Consider the following 15,943-nt stretch of genomic DNA (forward strand, 5'->3'; position numbering starts at 1 on the left):
AAAAAGAAAAAGTCGCGGACGATCAGATTCAACTTGAGAAAAGTACTCTTTCTCTGTCGTCTTTTAAAAATCGAGATGTAATTGCAGATTAAGAAGGAGGGAATGGCAAATAATGACGCAGTTAATTGGCCTTTCGATGTACAATTCTGTGCGGTGAACTGTAATCGCGTTTTATTACATTCATTTCCTCCAGAGTCGTCCAGGTAAGATAATTTTTCACGGAATCGAAAGTAGAAGAAGAGAATATTACAAGCGTTGGCAGGGGCACCCTATAATGACCCTGCGCAATTCTTGAACATCTTTTAGCTCCGTTTTATTGCAATTTTATGACATGTGTTTCTGCGACATGTAATGAAATCGTTACTTACTTTTGAATCAGAGTGGCGTGTTAGCAAGTTGTTCCTGGTGATAGGTTGAGCCTCATTTACGGAAAACAACTCGTTTTCTTCTAACCCGTTACGTTACATGGATGTGATCACCTTAGATAGTTGTTTGCTCTTGTAATTTCGTTTTTTACTTTTTCACTCGATTATCGTAGAAGAGTTTCACAGTTGGAGATACGAAACGACGATAGATAATGAATATCTTCTGTTCGATTCGTTCGAAGATTTATTTTCTAAAATATTTAGATAGGATTTTTTTTTTTCAAGTATTGGAAAGAAATTAGAGAAAATGGCGTGAACGATATTTACACAAATTTTTCTATTATTATCAATCCACGAAAATTATAAGAGTTTCAGAGTAATAATGAATCGTATCTGGATAACAAGTCTTTCTTTCCGTTTTTTCTCCTGATAATACTCGCATTATATCTTTTTATACAACGGTAATATAATTTATCTTCGCTTGGAAAGAAGGGCGATCAATTTCTCAATTTATAACTTCCTTAACAAAAAAGAAAACGTAATTAAGATATATAAAATGTAATCTTATTAATAATTTCCGATTTTTCTTTTTTTTCCAAGAATAATACAAAACGAATCCATGCAAACAAATTAAAATTCTACATTCCTCTCCACATTTCTTCCCTGAAAATACAGTTCCTCATTCTCATGCTTCGAGCTTCTCTCGAATTAAATCCCAGAAAAAGCATCTGAACTCCTTCTTCGACACTCGTCAAGAAAACGAAACGGACAACAGTTAATAAACGGGTTCGACACGCGATCGAAAATCGATTCGAAAACGGGTGCACGAATATTATTATCGTTTCCGCGGTGTTAAATTCGAGAGAAGGAGGGACACCATTTTGCATTAACACGCGTAAACACGCGAGTGAGGGCGAGTTGGTGCGATTATTATTATCGAAGGCGAGGCTGGATTTGACCTTTCCACGTAATAAATCCATGGCGGTTTAATTGCCATGTAAATGGATTTTCCTGGAACGATTTCAGCACCGGTGGATACGCCGTGGTCCGGTTGATTGGGGACCACGTGCTCCGCATAATGGCGAATTGGTTTACGATCCACGCCGACCCATCTCCATTTATACGCGCCATGGATTTTCCTCCTCGATCGCCCCGCCATATTATTTCCTTTCTCTCTTCCTTGATGGAAGAGTTTTTAATTTCCTTGTTCTCCTTTTTCTTTTTTTTATTTTATCGGTTGATTTGAAACGGTTCTCCCTCGAAAACGAAGGGGTGTAGGGAGGGAAACTTTATTGGGATTGATGAAGGTTCTTGGATTTTGTAATTTTTAGAAATTTTTTTTTTTTTGAGAAAGTTTGAGGATCTTTGATTGGAAAGAAATTGAGATTGGTGAGAAAATTCGCTCGATGCAATTTATTGTTAGAAGTTGTTCTTTTCGTAAGAAAAATATAAAGTTTGTTCATTCGGATCTGTTCGTGTCTCCATGATTCTTCTACAAAATTTAATAATTTGGAAATTTTAGATCAGATCGTGGTACAAATTTAAATTCTCAATTGAATTGTTTCGTCGTGGCAGCATCTTTTCACGGGTTTACTCTTTTGTTTCATTTCGCTTCACTTTTCTCCCCTCCTCCTTGCTTAATATTCAGGATCAGGAGGAGGTTGTTTGATCAACAAATTTTACGGGCGAACAATCAACGTCCCTTTTATTCTGTTGACTCGACACTGGCCAGAGTTGAGGCAAGTTTCTCGTTCGGGGTAATAAATTTCAGATCAACCATCCATCCTTTCGCGGACTTCTTTTAGAACGGCAATAATCTTCGGCGTCGACCCAGATTCCTCGCGTCCTCCCCAACGAGTCTAATATTTTCCAAACGCTAATTCACACGTTCCTTCTTTATTTTTTTTAAAAACGATATTTTATTTAAAAAATATATATATACATTAAAATTAGATAAATACAAAAATTAATAATTTAATACTTAATAGAGATTTCCATTTAAATTTAAATTTAAATTTCAGAATTTTCCCAATTATAAGCGCGTTAATTAACTTTCAAATATTTAAAAAAAAATCAATTTCATCATAATATTCCATTATACAGATACAATAATTAACAAGGAACTATTAATAAAATCATCGCAGCTCATTTCCTCTCTAAAGAGATAGAATATAATATAATATAATCGCTAATATCAATTAAATAACAATTGTAATAACTCAATTATTATTTATCGATAATTAAAATAAGAATTTCCCCATTCTCCTGCTATATCGTAAAATATATACACCAACCACGAATATATAATTGACAAAAATTCTTAAAACTTGAATCCAATACACCGAGTTAAAAATTTCCCTATACACGTATAATTCGTTGTGTAATTTCGAGAAGGAAGGAAAAAAATCGTTAACTCTGCAGATTAATCCAATTCCATGCCACCACTGTTAAGAAGAAGAAATTTATCGAAGGAAAACCGTTATCATCGACATTTTCCGCTGTTTCGCGCCTATAAATTCTCGGATAACAATACGCGGTACACGAAATACGGTGTCTGTCTGAAGGATCGTTCTTTACGACGCCTTCCTTCCCTCTCGCCATGCCAACCCTCCCCCTTTTCATAGGTGGCGGTTATCTCGAATCGCGGTAAGTACGGATGAATTTAGATGCCGTAAAGTTAAACCCGACAGAGTGGATCCAGAGGGGGCTTATCGATTGAACCTGACCCGAATACCCTCGTCTTACCCCCACGTGCTCCCGAATCTGGCTAATCGAGAACAAACAGACAGCAGACAGTTTGTCGCGTCGTCATTGCCTGCGAGTCTGGCTTCGATGCGTTCGATGATCTCGATAGGGTGTAATACCTCGTAATTCGATCTTTTTCTTTCGATGAAGCTGATTTCGATTATTCGATTATTCAATTCGTGCATCATGATTGTCTTACGATTTCTAGGATTTTTAAAGATACATCGTGATATAAAATTAGTTTTAAATTTTCTCGAAAATCCTTTTCCTGTATCGTGTAAACGGAGAAGAAAATTTGTGAGAGAGATTTTCGCTTTCCCTTTCGAATCTATATTATAAATAATCGATTTGGATCGTCCGTTTAAAGAATCATTCGCGATATTTTCACCGAGGCCGGAAAGAAAAAGCCGCCAACCGTGAAGGTTACCTTTTATAGTTATCGATAAAAAAAAAAGGAAGAGAGAGAGAGAGAGAGAGAGACGTTGGTTCGCGATCTATTTATCCGTTTAAACGAACCGAGTATAATTTACTGCTGTTGGTAACGGGCACGAGAAACTACTTGCAATTCATATTTGCACACATTGTAAATAATGAATTCGCGAAAGCAACGATCACGGGAATGACGGGCTGTTGCGCTGGAATCACGTTGCATAAATAAATATAATTCGAGATAAAATCGCGATGATTATTCGTAACGATTCGTTTTCGTTTCGTATACGTACACGTTGTATACAGTTAACTGGATACAGTTTTCTGAGGGAGGGAAAAATGTAATAATTTTCGAATCTGATTAACCAATCGCCATTGACACGATTTATAATCCGTGATGCGATTCAGAAAGTGAAAAAAAACGGAGGAATAAACTGTATAAGCATATTCTTTTCGATTCTACGAAATTTTTGGATTTAATTTTGTAGCAAAGCGAAAGTGTTTACGAGGATCGATCTTTAAATTAAATCAATTAAATTTCGTTTGATAATAAAATTGAGAATCGAGAGTGATTAATTAGAAGCTTTGTTGGATTAATCATTTACTCTCTGATCTTTACTTAACTACACAGCTGAGAGCTGTAAAAAATATATTCGTGTAATCGGATCGATATTAATCAGACCGCTCTTAACATCGAGAATCATCGTTAATATTCGAGGGGTAATAATGGCGGCCCTATTACTGCCTATATAACACGAGAATAAATCAACATATATTGAAACTGATACGATTAGAAATATTAATTAACCATTGAAACTGATTCTCAAATACAAATACTGCCTCCTCTATACATCTACGAGAAGAGAAAGAAAAATGAACGAATGATAATATTCATTCTTTTGGCTACTACGATCGTCGCCATGTTTTTTCTCACCGCAACGATCGCTTTTCGTCGAAAACGCTTTCCAACTGTTCCGTGCGAGCCTGCTAGTTATAAACTCATGCGTTATAAATGAGTCATGCACTGGTAAGGTGCAATTACCGATGCAACGGTGGTTTCCAACACCAACCGTTTCGACCATTGTTCCTCTTTGTTCCTCCCGCGTTTTACCGACGCCAACCTTGGTCGAAATGATCCACCTGTTACGACACTTTTCACACTCTCGAGGAAAAAAATACTCAGGAAATGTGATGTAAAAAAAAAAACCAAGTCTTAAATCTTAAAACTTTGGAACAGGAATTAGAATTTTTTCTCTGGACGATATTATTGTTATCATTGTTATTATTATTGTTTCACGAAAAGGATATTGAAAATGTGTATCTTTTTTTAAATATCGTATCTCTCTTTCTCTCTCTCATGCATGGTGTAATTTTGCTCGCGGGCCAATTTCTCCTCTTCCGCGTGTATATAATGGATATTCCTTTATGGATCATGTTGGCAAGCTTTTTGCATCGAAGCATAAATTCTTGAGAGCGTTACGCATACGACGATGAAGTATAAGTATTACGTATTATAGACCGTGATTATGGTAATCGACGCGTGACGAAACGTCGTCAGAGAGAGAGATGGAAATTGATACTGGAAAATACTGTACTGTGTGGTACGTGTGGATTGATTTACGACTTATCGTCGAGGAAATTGTGCTTTTGCCACGCGTTTCCAACGACGTTAACGTTTGGCCGATCGATAAAGTTACGAACAAACGCGAACGAGTAACGATTTGAATGAATTGGAATAATTCGAGGAACTTTTAAGTTTGAAATCTTCGAATTCTTCTTCGACGAGAAGAAACGGGTTACTTTGAAATAACGAGAGAAGTATAGGACGATATCTCACGCACAATGGATACAATGGAACGTACGGGAGAAGTTCATTGACTGAATAATCGAGTAACTGTAAATTATTAATTAAGATTTAATACGAAAGAATCGGGTTCACCTAATTTCTATGCGTCCATTGTATTTCTTTCTGTTCGATCTTCTAAGATTAAGAAATGAGCGAATATACAATTCGGTTTTTTTTTCAATATTATCGTGGATTCGATTACAGTATGCACTTTCTAACGAGCTGCTATATCTCTGCTCCATTTTCACACGGAGATCGTTTAAAATTTTAAAATTGTCGCTATCTTGATACAATTAAAGATAATAAGAGCGTTATTAAACATCGAGAACTCCTTTGTTCACTCGATTGATTATTATTCGGAAAATTGAGCATCGATCTTAAACGTGTTTGTGCAAAGACTAATAAAATCCGCCATTCGATTGTTTAGAACTCTTTTTATTATTATACTTATTTATATTGAATTATTTCCACGTTTATTGAAATTATGGAAAATTAATTAGGCTTCGATAATAAATAAAATCGTCGATCGATTGAAATTTAAAATTTATTGAAAATAATCGTTAATCGTTGTTATTATTATTATTATTATTATTATTATTCCTTCGATTCTCTTTCTAAAATAATTAATTGTTATTCTTCGATTCAATTCGAACGTAAATATGTATTTATAGAAAGCCCCAGTCCCTAATTAAAATTTATACCACACGAAAGTCTCTTCCTATTTTGGGATAACGTGTCATAAACTCGCCAAGAGTGCCGGAAGTCAAACTGGAACTTGTAATAGCAAAGGTGATTTGCTAAATCAAGACCGGCCGCATGACGTCCTCCTTTTTTAATATTTACACCCCCTCCGAATTTAAATGGAAACTTTGCATTAGAAAATATCCTTCCCTTCTTCTTTCTTTTTTTTTTTTTAATAAAAATCGTAATTCCCCTTTATACTTTATAGAACGCCTCTGTGAACGCTTTCCACACTATTTCCTGTTTCAGCAAATCTGAAATCCAAGAATAACTTTCTCCTCGAGCTCCTTCTCCCCTCTCCCTATCATCTGTCCTCCATCACCTTTCCTAATAATCCCTCTTTTCAAAATATTTTTTTGAAAAAAAGACTCGTAGAGAAATTCTTAAAGAGATATAAACTCCTATAAAAATCTCAAATTCTCGTCATTGATCGAACACGATCCAAGACACTCTCCTCTCTGTCCAATCGAAGAAAGAATATCTCGAAGCATCGTCATCCTTCCCTTCTTTTCTATTGGTCCGTCGAGTTCGATGAATGCACGCACGCACGTGCGTACGCTTCTATCGTTAATAATACAGTTATGGAACGAGGCTCGTGCACGAGGTGGATATTAGTGGCTCGCCACGCGTATGAATCGGCTACGATAAACGCTGCGTTAAAGTTATGCGATACGAACGTTGCATACTGCACAACCCTTAAACGCGCCCCGAGCAATCCCATTGTACCCATGGACACCAAAATTGTTATCCAAAATTGTCAATTGCGACCCTTCTGAACCGAGGAATTTAATTCGATGGATCGTTTCGTACGATTTCTCGAATAAACTCGTGGCTTTTCGTTTCGAGAAGGATCTCGAGTTTCCGAGTTTTTTGTTCAGATTTAAATTCCATCAAACGCAATTTGATGGAATCATTTAGAAAAGATATAAGATAAATATTGTTGTAAAAATTTGAGAAAAGATAAGTATGTGGATATATTTGTTACTGATTTTTCTTTTTTTTTTTTTAGGTTATAATTCATGCGAAAATAATACGAGAAGGGAATATAAGTAAGATTCATCGAGTTTTTAATTAATCGGTTAAAGATGATTCTGAGGGAGGAATAAACAAGATAGGGAGAAAGTAATTAAATTCAATCTCGATTAATGAAATATTACAATGATAATTTACGACCCTCTAACTTTTTAATCGTATTATTTTTTTTAACTCGATTCTCGGTTAAAAATCCTTTTCCCCTCTTTCTCTCTCTCTCTCTCTCATTTTTCATAACAATTCTCCTCCCGTTTTTTTTTTTTTTAGACGAAAATGAAAAATCTACTAAACGCCTACTGGCGCATCTCGTTAAAGCGTTTACCTTTATGCGAGACCTTCCAAACGAGAATGGGGTCATTAAAGAGAGCTGAATAATTAATTTATCTCGATATGCTTCTCTCTCTCTCCCTCTTCTTCCATATTATTCGTAAACTTTATTTCACAATTTATTTAATTGCGATAAAACTCGTATCAAATTACAATTAAAAAGGAATAAATAAACATTTGTATGTTCGAATGTTATTTAATATATATATGATATGTACACATACATTTATAATTTCATCTCACTCATCTGAAACTCGATTAAACTTTAAAATTTAATATATATATATATAAAGAGAAAATTGAAATGTATAAAATAAAGAGAAAGATAATCTTTAATTATTTACTATCTCCAATATCTATATCGCTTATTCGAGTCTCTCGCTCTTCACTGACCTACCTCGATCCCTGAACAAGTGAAAGTCTCGATTCTTGGAAAAATGTAGCGTATAATTCTTAGAAAATCGTGATAATTTCCAAGAAAAAATGCAGGTCACTGGGTCATGGGCCCATTCGTAATCTCTTAAACGCCATGGACAATTTGATTCTGCTTTGTATCTTGGCAAAGAAATTGAAAAATAAAAAGACAAAAAGAGACAAAAAGCAGAAAGATTTCGATGAGACTACGATTTTCTCTATTTTCTTAATAGATTTTGATTTCGATAAAATCTTTAGCTTTTTCTTGTACATCTTTTTTTTTATATATGAAAAATCAAAGTTTAACTTAGATTCAAAGTTAACTACGCGATGTTTTATCGTTAGATAAAAATTCTAATTGTTAATGTCTTTAAGCGTTGAATAGGAATAGAGATAAAGCAAAGAAACAGTTTTAGTAGGAATTAAGCCTTCGACATACTCGGGTTCGATCTTATCGTAATGCTGGCTATGATCCAGACCCATTCAGGGCATCAAACGAGTTTGATACCGACGAAACAGATTGTGAGGAACAATCAGTCCACTGTTACTGACACGAAGCATTCAAGGAATGTTTCTCCGTAAATTAACGCTAAATAGGTTCCCAGCTTTATTAATCATTTTTAATATACCAAGTGGATACAATATTTTAGAAGAAAAAGAAAAAAAAAGTTTCTTAACGATCGTGCATGAAATCTTTTGTCGAATAAATTAACATCTTAAAGGAAATTTGTTCTCACGTAATTCATAGAAAAAAAAAAACTCATAATTGTCATTTCACACATTCTAATTAAGAAAAAGATTTAACATTTGCTATCAGAAATTTAATTTAATCCAGTCGGTTAACAAATTACACAGAACATTTCAATGATCACAATTCAATTGATCCATAAATAATAATCACACATTTTACAATTATATTTACATCTTCAAATCCATCCAATTCCAACTCAAGAATCCATAAAACACTTCCAAATCCCAACTCTGAAGATTTCCTAACTAAAAAAAATACTTGCCCTTTCAGCAATCAATCCACAAAGCACTTCCAAATCCCAACTCTCAATATTCCTTAACTAAAAAAAATACTTACTCTTTCAGCAATTTACAATCAATCCACAAAATACTCCCAAATTCCAATTCTCTAACCAAAAAAAGAAATATTTATTCTTTCAGCAATTTACAATCGATCCACTTCATTAAAGCATTTCCAAATCCCAACTTTCAATATTTCTTAACTAAAAAAAATATTTACTGTAAATTTCAGCAATTTACAATCAATCCACAAAGCACTTCCAAATTCCAACTATCAAGATTCTCTAACCAAAAAAAGAAATATTTATTCTTTCAAAAATTTACAATCTACAAACAAAACACTTTCAAATCCCAATTCTTAAGATTCCAAAAAAAAAAATACTTATTCTTTCAACAATTTACAGTCAATCCACAAAGCACTTCCAAATCCCAACTTTCAAGATTTTCTAACCAAAAAAAAATAAATAAATAAATAGAATACTTACTCTTTCAGCAATTTACAATCGATCCACTTCATTAAAACACTTCCAAATCCCAATATTCCCTCCAAAAAAAAAAAAAAAATACCAATGTCCAAAGAAACCAAGAAGCAATCCACTCGAAATCAAATCCACAAATCACAATTCTCTTCCGCTTCCCTTTCACCTCCCGATCAGAAGATCCAATCCGAAGAGTCCCGTAGCCAACGAGAGGAACGAGACTTCCCCCCCCTCTCCACCCAACCGATGATCGTCCCCGATATCCGGGGACCTTGAACGTCTAGCTAGCGGCGCGTAAAGCGGAATTGCGTCATTGTTGCAGGCGAGGAAGTCGTAACCGTGGCTCCGGCGAGCGGAGGTCAGGACAGTTGGAAAGTGCAGAGGCTCTCGTTGGGAGGCGGGGAATCGGCGAGCAATCGTCGTAAAGGCTGCCGTCCCCAATTACAGGCGGGGAGCAAGCGAGCAAGGCCGCCACCGCCGATACCCGGCTTGTCGTGCAAGGTTAATGCCAAGGACGTGGACGGGTGGTACCCGTTCGACCACTGGCCGAACAAGGAGAACACGCCCGGAAATGGCGTGAACAACGGGGAGGGAACGAACGACGACGAGGCGAAGCTCGAGAAGAAACTCGGCTCGGACATGGGCTCGAATCTGAGCCGGCACAACGGCAAGGGCCTTACGGGGCGGAGGACCCAGTCGTCCGGCAATTTGTGCGACCCGAAAGGGAAGTTGAACAGCATGGGGAAGATATTGGTCCCGTGTTCCAGCGCGCAGAGGGAGAGGTGAGTCTTTCGTTATTTATTTATTTATTTGGAGGATTGGTTGAGAATCGAATGATTTGGAGAGCAGATTTTTAGAGTCGTTGTTTTGTAGTTTTGTTTTTGTATGAGAGGAGAGGTGAGTCTTTCGTTATTTATTTATTTATTTGGAGGATTGGTTGAGAATCGAATGATTTGGAAAGCAGATTTTTAGAGTCGTTGTTTTGTAGTTTTGTTTTTGTGTGATTTTGTGAGATGGATAAGAAAGGATCAAAAATATCGATTTATCGTTTGACAATTGGCGGTATTTTTCTATATATTTGATTATATAGAATTAAAATATTGGATTGGAAATCTGAATTTATGGGAAATTTTCAAAAATATTTTTCAATAAGCAAATCGTCAAAAATGTATTTTGGATTTATAATGCTTTCGATTCGTTTTTATCTGCTCTCTCGATGTATTTTTAAGTTCTTTTTTTGATCTTACAAATCGTTGAGATAGCATACAGTGATTAAAGCTTGCTGTGTAAAGTGGTATAATTAGCTTAGTAATTGAGTGCTAATGGAGTTCGTGCTTTAATGTATTTACTGCTTCTTGAAGGGTTTAGAGAAACTTTTTTTTTTTCTTTTCAAGATTTATCGTAATTACTACCTTAAATGCTTTCCTCCGATATTTAGTGCGACGTAATTTTCAGTATATCAGTAAGAATATTTTTAACTCATCACTGTATAATGAACTTCAATTAAAATATATATCTGTTCAAATGATCTTTTTACGCAAAATGACATTATGCCATCAACATTTTTCATTTTCTGGCAATACATTACTTCACAAATAAAACTTAAATTTATATAATAAATTGATAAAATATCGAACGACGATACATTAAAAATCATTAAGAAGAGGCTGAAAATGGAACATGGAATCGAGAAGAAAATACCAACAATAAATCAATAAATTTTAATAATTCTGAAACACGCTTGAAACCAACGTGTCGATACAAATTTCCCCCAAAAAAGAAACGTTCCTCCAATGTTTTAAGTGATTTTTCGTGTTTCTAATTCCTTCTCGAGCTCCCTTTGCTCCCGTGCCAACAGCAAACAGAATTTAATTTAGCGATAAAGCAAGGTGGATACAAAAGATCCTCCCCTCGATCGGAGGACAGATAAAGGAGGAGAGATGAATTCGGCGATCGATTCTTCCTCGCCGTATTCCTAAGCCGTGTCCGCCTCAAGCTTGAACAGATTGTTGATACACACTGTATCGGCCGAAACAGGAGGATTCTAATTAATATTCAGTCAATGTTTGCCTTACGTTCAATCGTATATAACGCGGGTTTAACGCGCTTGTCAAACCTGTGTCTCGATCGTGTTAGCACGGGAAGAACGTGATCGGCGAAATGAAAGTCAATCGAAATATATCGGAATCGAAGTATTCATTTAATCGCTTTCGCGATTTAATCCATGCGCGATTGATCAACTTTGGAAAAGGGAAAATTAAAAGTTTGTACAACCTTTTCTATTTTTATCATTTATTGCATGAATAAATAAAAATACTAATTCAATTGAAACCAATAGATAATATTCTTATTACAAATCCTAATTGTCTAAGAGTTGAATAAGCAACAGAACTTTTTTTAAATCTAATTCAAAATTTGCAACCAACCCAGCAAATAATATTGTTAATCTAGAAATTAATAAAATAATTTTTATATTTTAAATTTAATAAATCTACATACCGAATTAATAAATAAATTCATTTTTATTCATCATTTTTTAAAATGATAAACTTAATTAAGCTTAAAATATACTTTAAACATATTTCTCTACTCGTGAATTATAAGATTTATTATTTATTTAAATAAATTGACAAACACTCAATCATTTTGGAATAATTATATTCACAAGAATTTTTATATCGGTTTTAAATTGAAATTTCCACTTTACTTTCGAATTTTTCCAAAAGTTCAACGATCCGAACTGAACTGTCGCCTTTTAAATTCCGACGCGGTATTTCTTTTCTTTCCCGTTCGTTTCTTCCAGAAGGGGAGGGGATATACACGCAAGTTTATATCTATTAAACCATGAACATCACATTATTCGCGAGGAGTTAAAATTCTAGGGCGGAAACGCGTCGTAATTAAATCCAGCCGGAAGATGAGGTGGTGAAGATAGCAGGTAGTTTCGCACGAATGAGAGATCCCTTTTGTCCCGACAACAAAATTCTTCCACGCAATAAAATCTGGCTGCATTAAACCACGGCATATTTAGCCACGTTGGACGATTACAACGATAACGCGACGAGGGGGACGACGTTTAATGGGACGTGTTCAAAAAAAAACCGAAGTTAATTCGTTTCGTCTTTGGAGAATGCGTTAATTAGCAGAATTACAATTTCAATTTGTTACCCTCAACATTCTGCGTGCTACGACACGCGATATGTTTGTCGATTTCGCGAAGGTAAACGAAACGAAAATTTCTACTCTAGTTTGTTATTTGCAATTCAATTATTTTGCAACACGAAATTTTTAAAAACAGGTTGTTATTCATATTAATGGAAACACGGTTTATAATTTAGATTCAATTTCGAGAATTACAGAGAATTCGGAATTGGTGGTATTTCTGAATAAATGAAGAGTACCTGTTTCGTTATTGAAGAGCGGAGTGTTGTTAATTTTTCAGGATCATAGAATAGAGAGGGTTCGTGAACAATTTCTATGGATATTATTGTAACGAAATGAAAGTTGATGATTTTGAATGAACGAATGATCAATGGTAATTTTCATTTGAAAAAATTGCATTAATAAAAAGATGTAACGTGTATATTTTTCATTCGTTCTCTCTTCGTTACGCAAATTACTCGTTGAATTTTTACCGATCTAGTTTTTCGATAATCTTTTTCTTTTTTCCGCGCAATTCATAATAAAGATATCTTCATATAAATATTATTTTTCGAAGGGTGTACCTTTCGATTCTGATTATCAAGCGAGTGAAAATCTAAGCGATTATATGGATCACGATAAATTATAATTTCATGAAGCGGAATGCCGATAACAGATTAATATATAGGCATATTCTACAGAGATTGTAATTATCTCATGTCCACTATAAATATTATAAAATATTATAGAAAAGCTTGATGACATCATATAGATACTAACATATAGATATTAAAAAAATTTTCATTCACAAAATTCTTTTCAATCAATGCCAATTTCCTAGGAAAAAAAGAAAATACAACGATCAAATCAAATTAATTACAAGTCGTTTATTTATAACAGCTAATGAATACATTAACGAAATTAACGAGTATTAACGAGTATTCATCAATAATCTTACTCTCATTTTTTCAAATATTGTTCAAGCTTGATGATATCTTTAATATGATTTATAATTTCACTCACAAAATTCCGTTCAATCAATGCCAACTTCCTAAAACATATTTAATTTTTGTTTCAGGACGAATATTTCTTTCTTATTTCTTATAAAAGATTTAAAAAAAAAATACAAATTAATTACAAATCGTTTATTGAATAGCTATTAAACATTAACGAACTCGAAATTAACGAGTATTTATCAATAATTTTTCATTTTTTCAAGTATTGTTCAAGCTTGTTAAAGATGATATCTTTAATATGATTTATAATTTCACTCACAAAATTCTGTTCAAAATCAATGAATCTTAGAACATATTTAATCGTTTCAGGGCGAATATTTCTTCCTTGTTTATAAAAGATTTCAAAAAAGAAGAAAAGAGAAATACAACAAAATCAAATCTCCCGTCGATATTACGAATAATATTTGAAAATTGAGCGTGAATGCACCAACTTGTCCAAATTAACCGCACGAGGGAGGGCGACAAATAATAATAAATGAAGGTAAATGAATCGGGGTAAACAGTGCGCGTAAGCCCTCGACTCCTTGCTGGGGATTTCTCGTTTACGAGGCGGTGTTCAGTGTTGCTTAAACAACCAACAACGACGTATATAACAGCGTTGGCCGCGAGATAATTTAAAGTCCCTTTAAGGTCGGTCAGTCGGGGAACTGGGGCGGTTTCCATTAAATCCTCGTTTGCGCGAGAACGGATGCGAGGGAAACAGGGATGAACAGCAGGGGAGAGGGGTAAAAAGGGTTAAAAGGCCCTCGAATCTTGATCTCATTTGCGTAAGCGGTGTTGTTCGACCTGAACAACCTGAGCAACCGAACGATATAAATTCTTTTTTTAAAAATTAGAAGAAAGAATCTTTGTATCTTCTCGCGTGACGTCAGAAGCTTCGCTTTATTCTCGAGTTGGAGAATAAAAATTTCTAAGAAACATGTATAAGAAAATTGATCGATAAGATGCGTGCGAATTTTCGTCGAAAAATTCCACTTCTTTCGTTAAAATTTTAATACAAAAAACAATATCGACATTAAACGTTTCGAAAAGTTTGGCTTCAATATTTAAATATTTCCGTAATAATTCTACTCTGTTGATTAAAACGAAAAATACAAAAATATACTAATAAACTATCGAAATATTAAAGGAAAATTGTTACGAGCGCTCGTAAAGTCGCGTTAAAGTTGATTAAAATCTCTGCCCTCTGATTATAATTTGTTCCAAGGGGCGTAGATATACGCGTAGATACTTGCGCTTGATACTTGACGACGAATATAATATTGCAAACGGTGTCACGCGCAAATGGGGAAGCTTGTACGAAGCTTGTTGTTGTTGCGAAACAGCGCATCACGGGTGACAGACACTGCGCGTTAAACGCGATCGACGAAACGCGAGAGATTTATCTTTCAAAATTTGATCGAAAGTAGCATTATTTCGATACAGGAAGTGTATACTTAACAGAAACATTTTAGAAAATTATTATCTTGCAGATTTCGTTTCGAGATTGATCATTTAAAGAAATAAAAATTAAAGAATGATACTTTAATCGAAGAGCTCGCTCATTTTTGAATGAAGAAGAATCTTCAATTTAAACTACTATATATATATATCGATAAGATCTCGTACACGTGTTATCTAATCCAGTAAATGTGAACAAACACGGAACTATGTAAATTATGCAAACATGGACGATGCGTTTCCATGCAACATCTACCCTTCTCGTTCAACCCCAAATTAAAGGATACTGTTTGAATTATAATTTTTGCGCAATATACAATATTCTTATTGTTCTAAAAAAAAGATACTTTTAATATATTTGCCATGTTCTTAAAAATTGTCTCTGAAAAATTAGAAGCTGAATGTGAATTTTCTTCACTAGGAAGAAAAGAGCTGAGAAAGTGAGCGTTCGACTCTTTTCAGATACAAATTCTGTGGCTCGTTGCCGAATCATCTGGACGACAAGGACGCGTTGGACGACGATCCGAAGGAAAATAATAACGTAATGACGGATACGATCGGTGGGAATCTTGGTGGGACATTGCCGCACAAGAAACGATCGTTGGGCGTGCATTTCTCGGACGGAGGACCAACCGGGACTCTGGACCTCGTGAAACATCGATCCCAAGATTCTTTGGACGAGAACGATCCTTGGAGGTATGCCATCCGTCATCTCTGTCAGCTTATCTTCCTCTCAGCATTCGTGTACGAGGTTGGGCAAAATATAAAAATATGCCGAACAGTTGAAAGTAGTATAAATCGCGTCTTGAATGAATTTGTTGTAAACTAGAAATTTTTCCCCAGATAGAATTGTATATTGTAAAAAATACTAGAAAAATTTTCCAATTTAAAATATAGTAAAATATGCAGCCAGCATTGCAGTTGTGCGTAGAGTTAATT

The 15,943-nt window shown here is 34.8% G+C and overlaps 1 protein-coding gene across 2 annotated transcripts in view; it reads left to right on the forward strand.

Moving 5' to 3' along the window:
- LOC100578579 overlaps positions 1–15,943 on the forward strand; it is a 151,832-nt gene that overhangs the window by 96,381 nt on the left and 39,508 nt on the right. For both annotated transcript variants that reach the window (XM_026440188.1, XM_006562682.3), the window contains 2 exons: positions 9,730–10,189; positions 15,467–15,700. In XM_026440188.1, the coding sequence (XP_026295973.1) occupies positions 9,730–10,189; positions 15,467–15,700 (694 nt within the window). The remainder of the gene's footprint in view (positions 1–9,729; positions 10,190–15,466; positions 15,701–15,943) is intronic.

Source organism: Apis mellifera, linkage group LG4 (assembly GCF_003254395.2).
Source record: "Apis mellifera strain DH4 linkage group LG4, Amel_HAv3.1, whole genome shotgun sequence".
Taxonomy (NCBI): domain Eukaryota; kingdom Metazoa; phylum Arthropoda; class Insecta; order Hymenoptera; family Apidae; genus Apis; species Apis mellifera.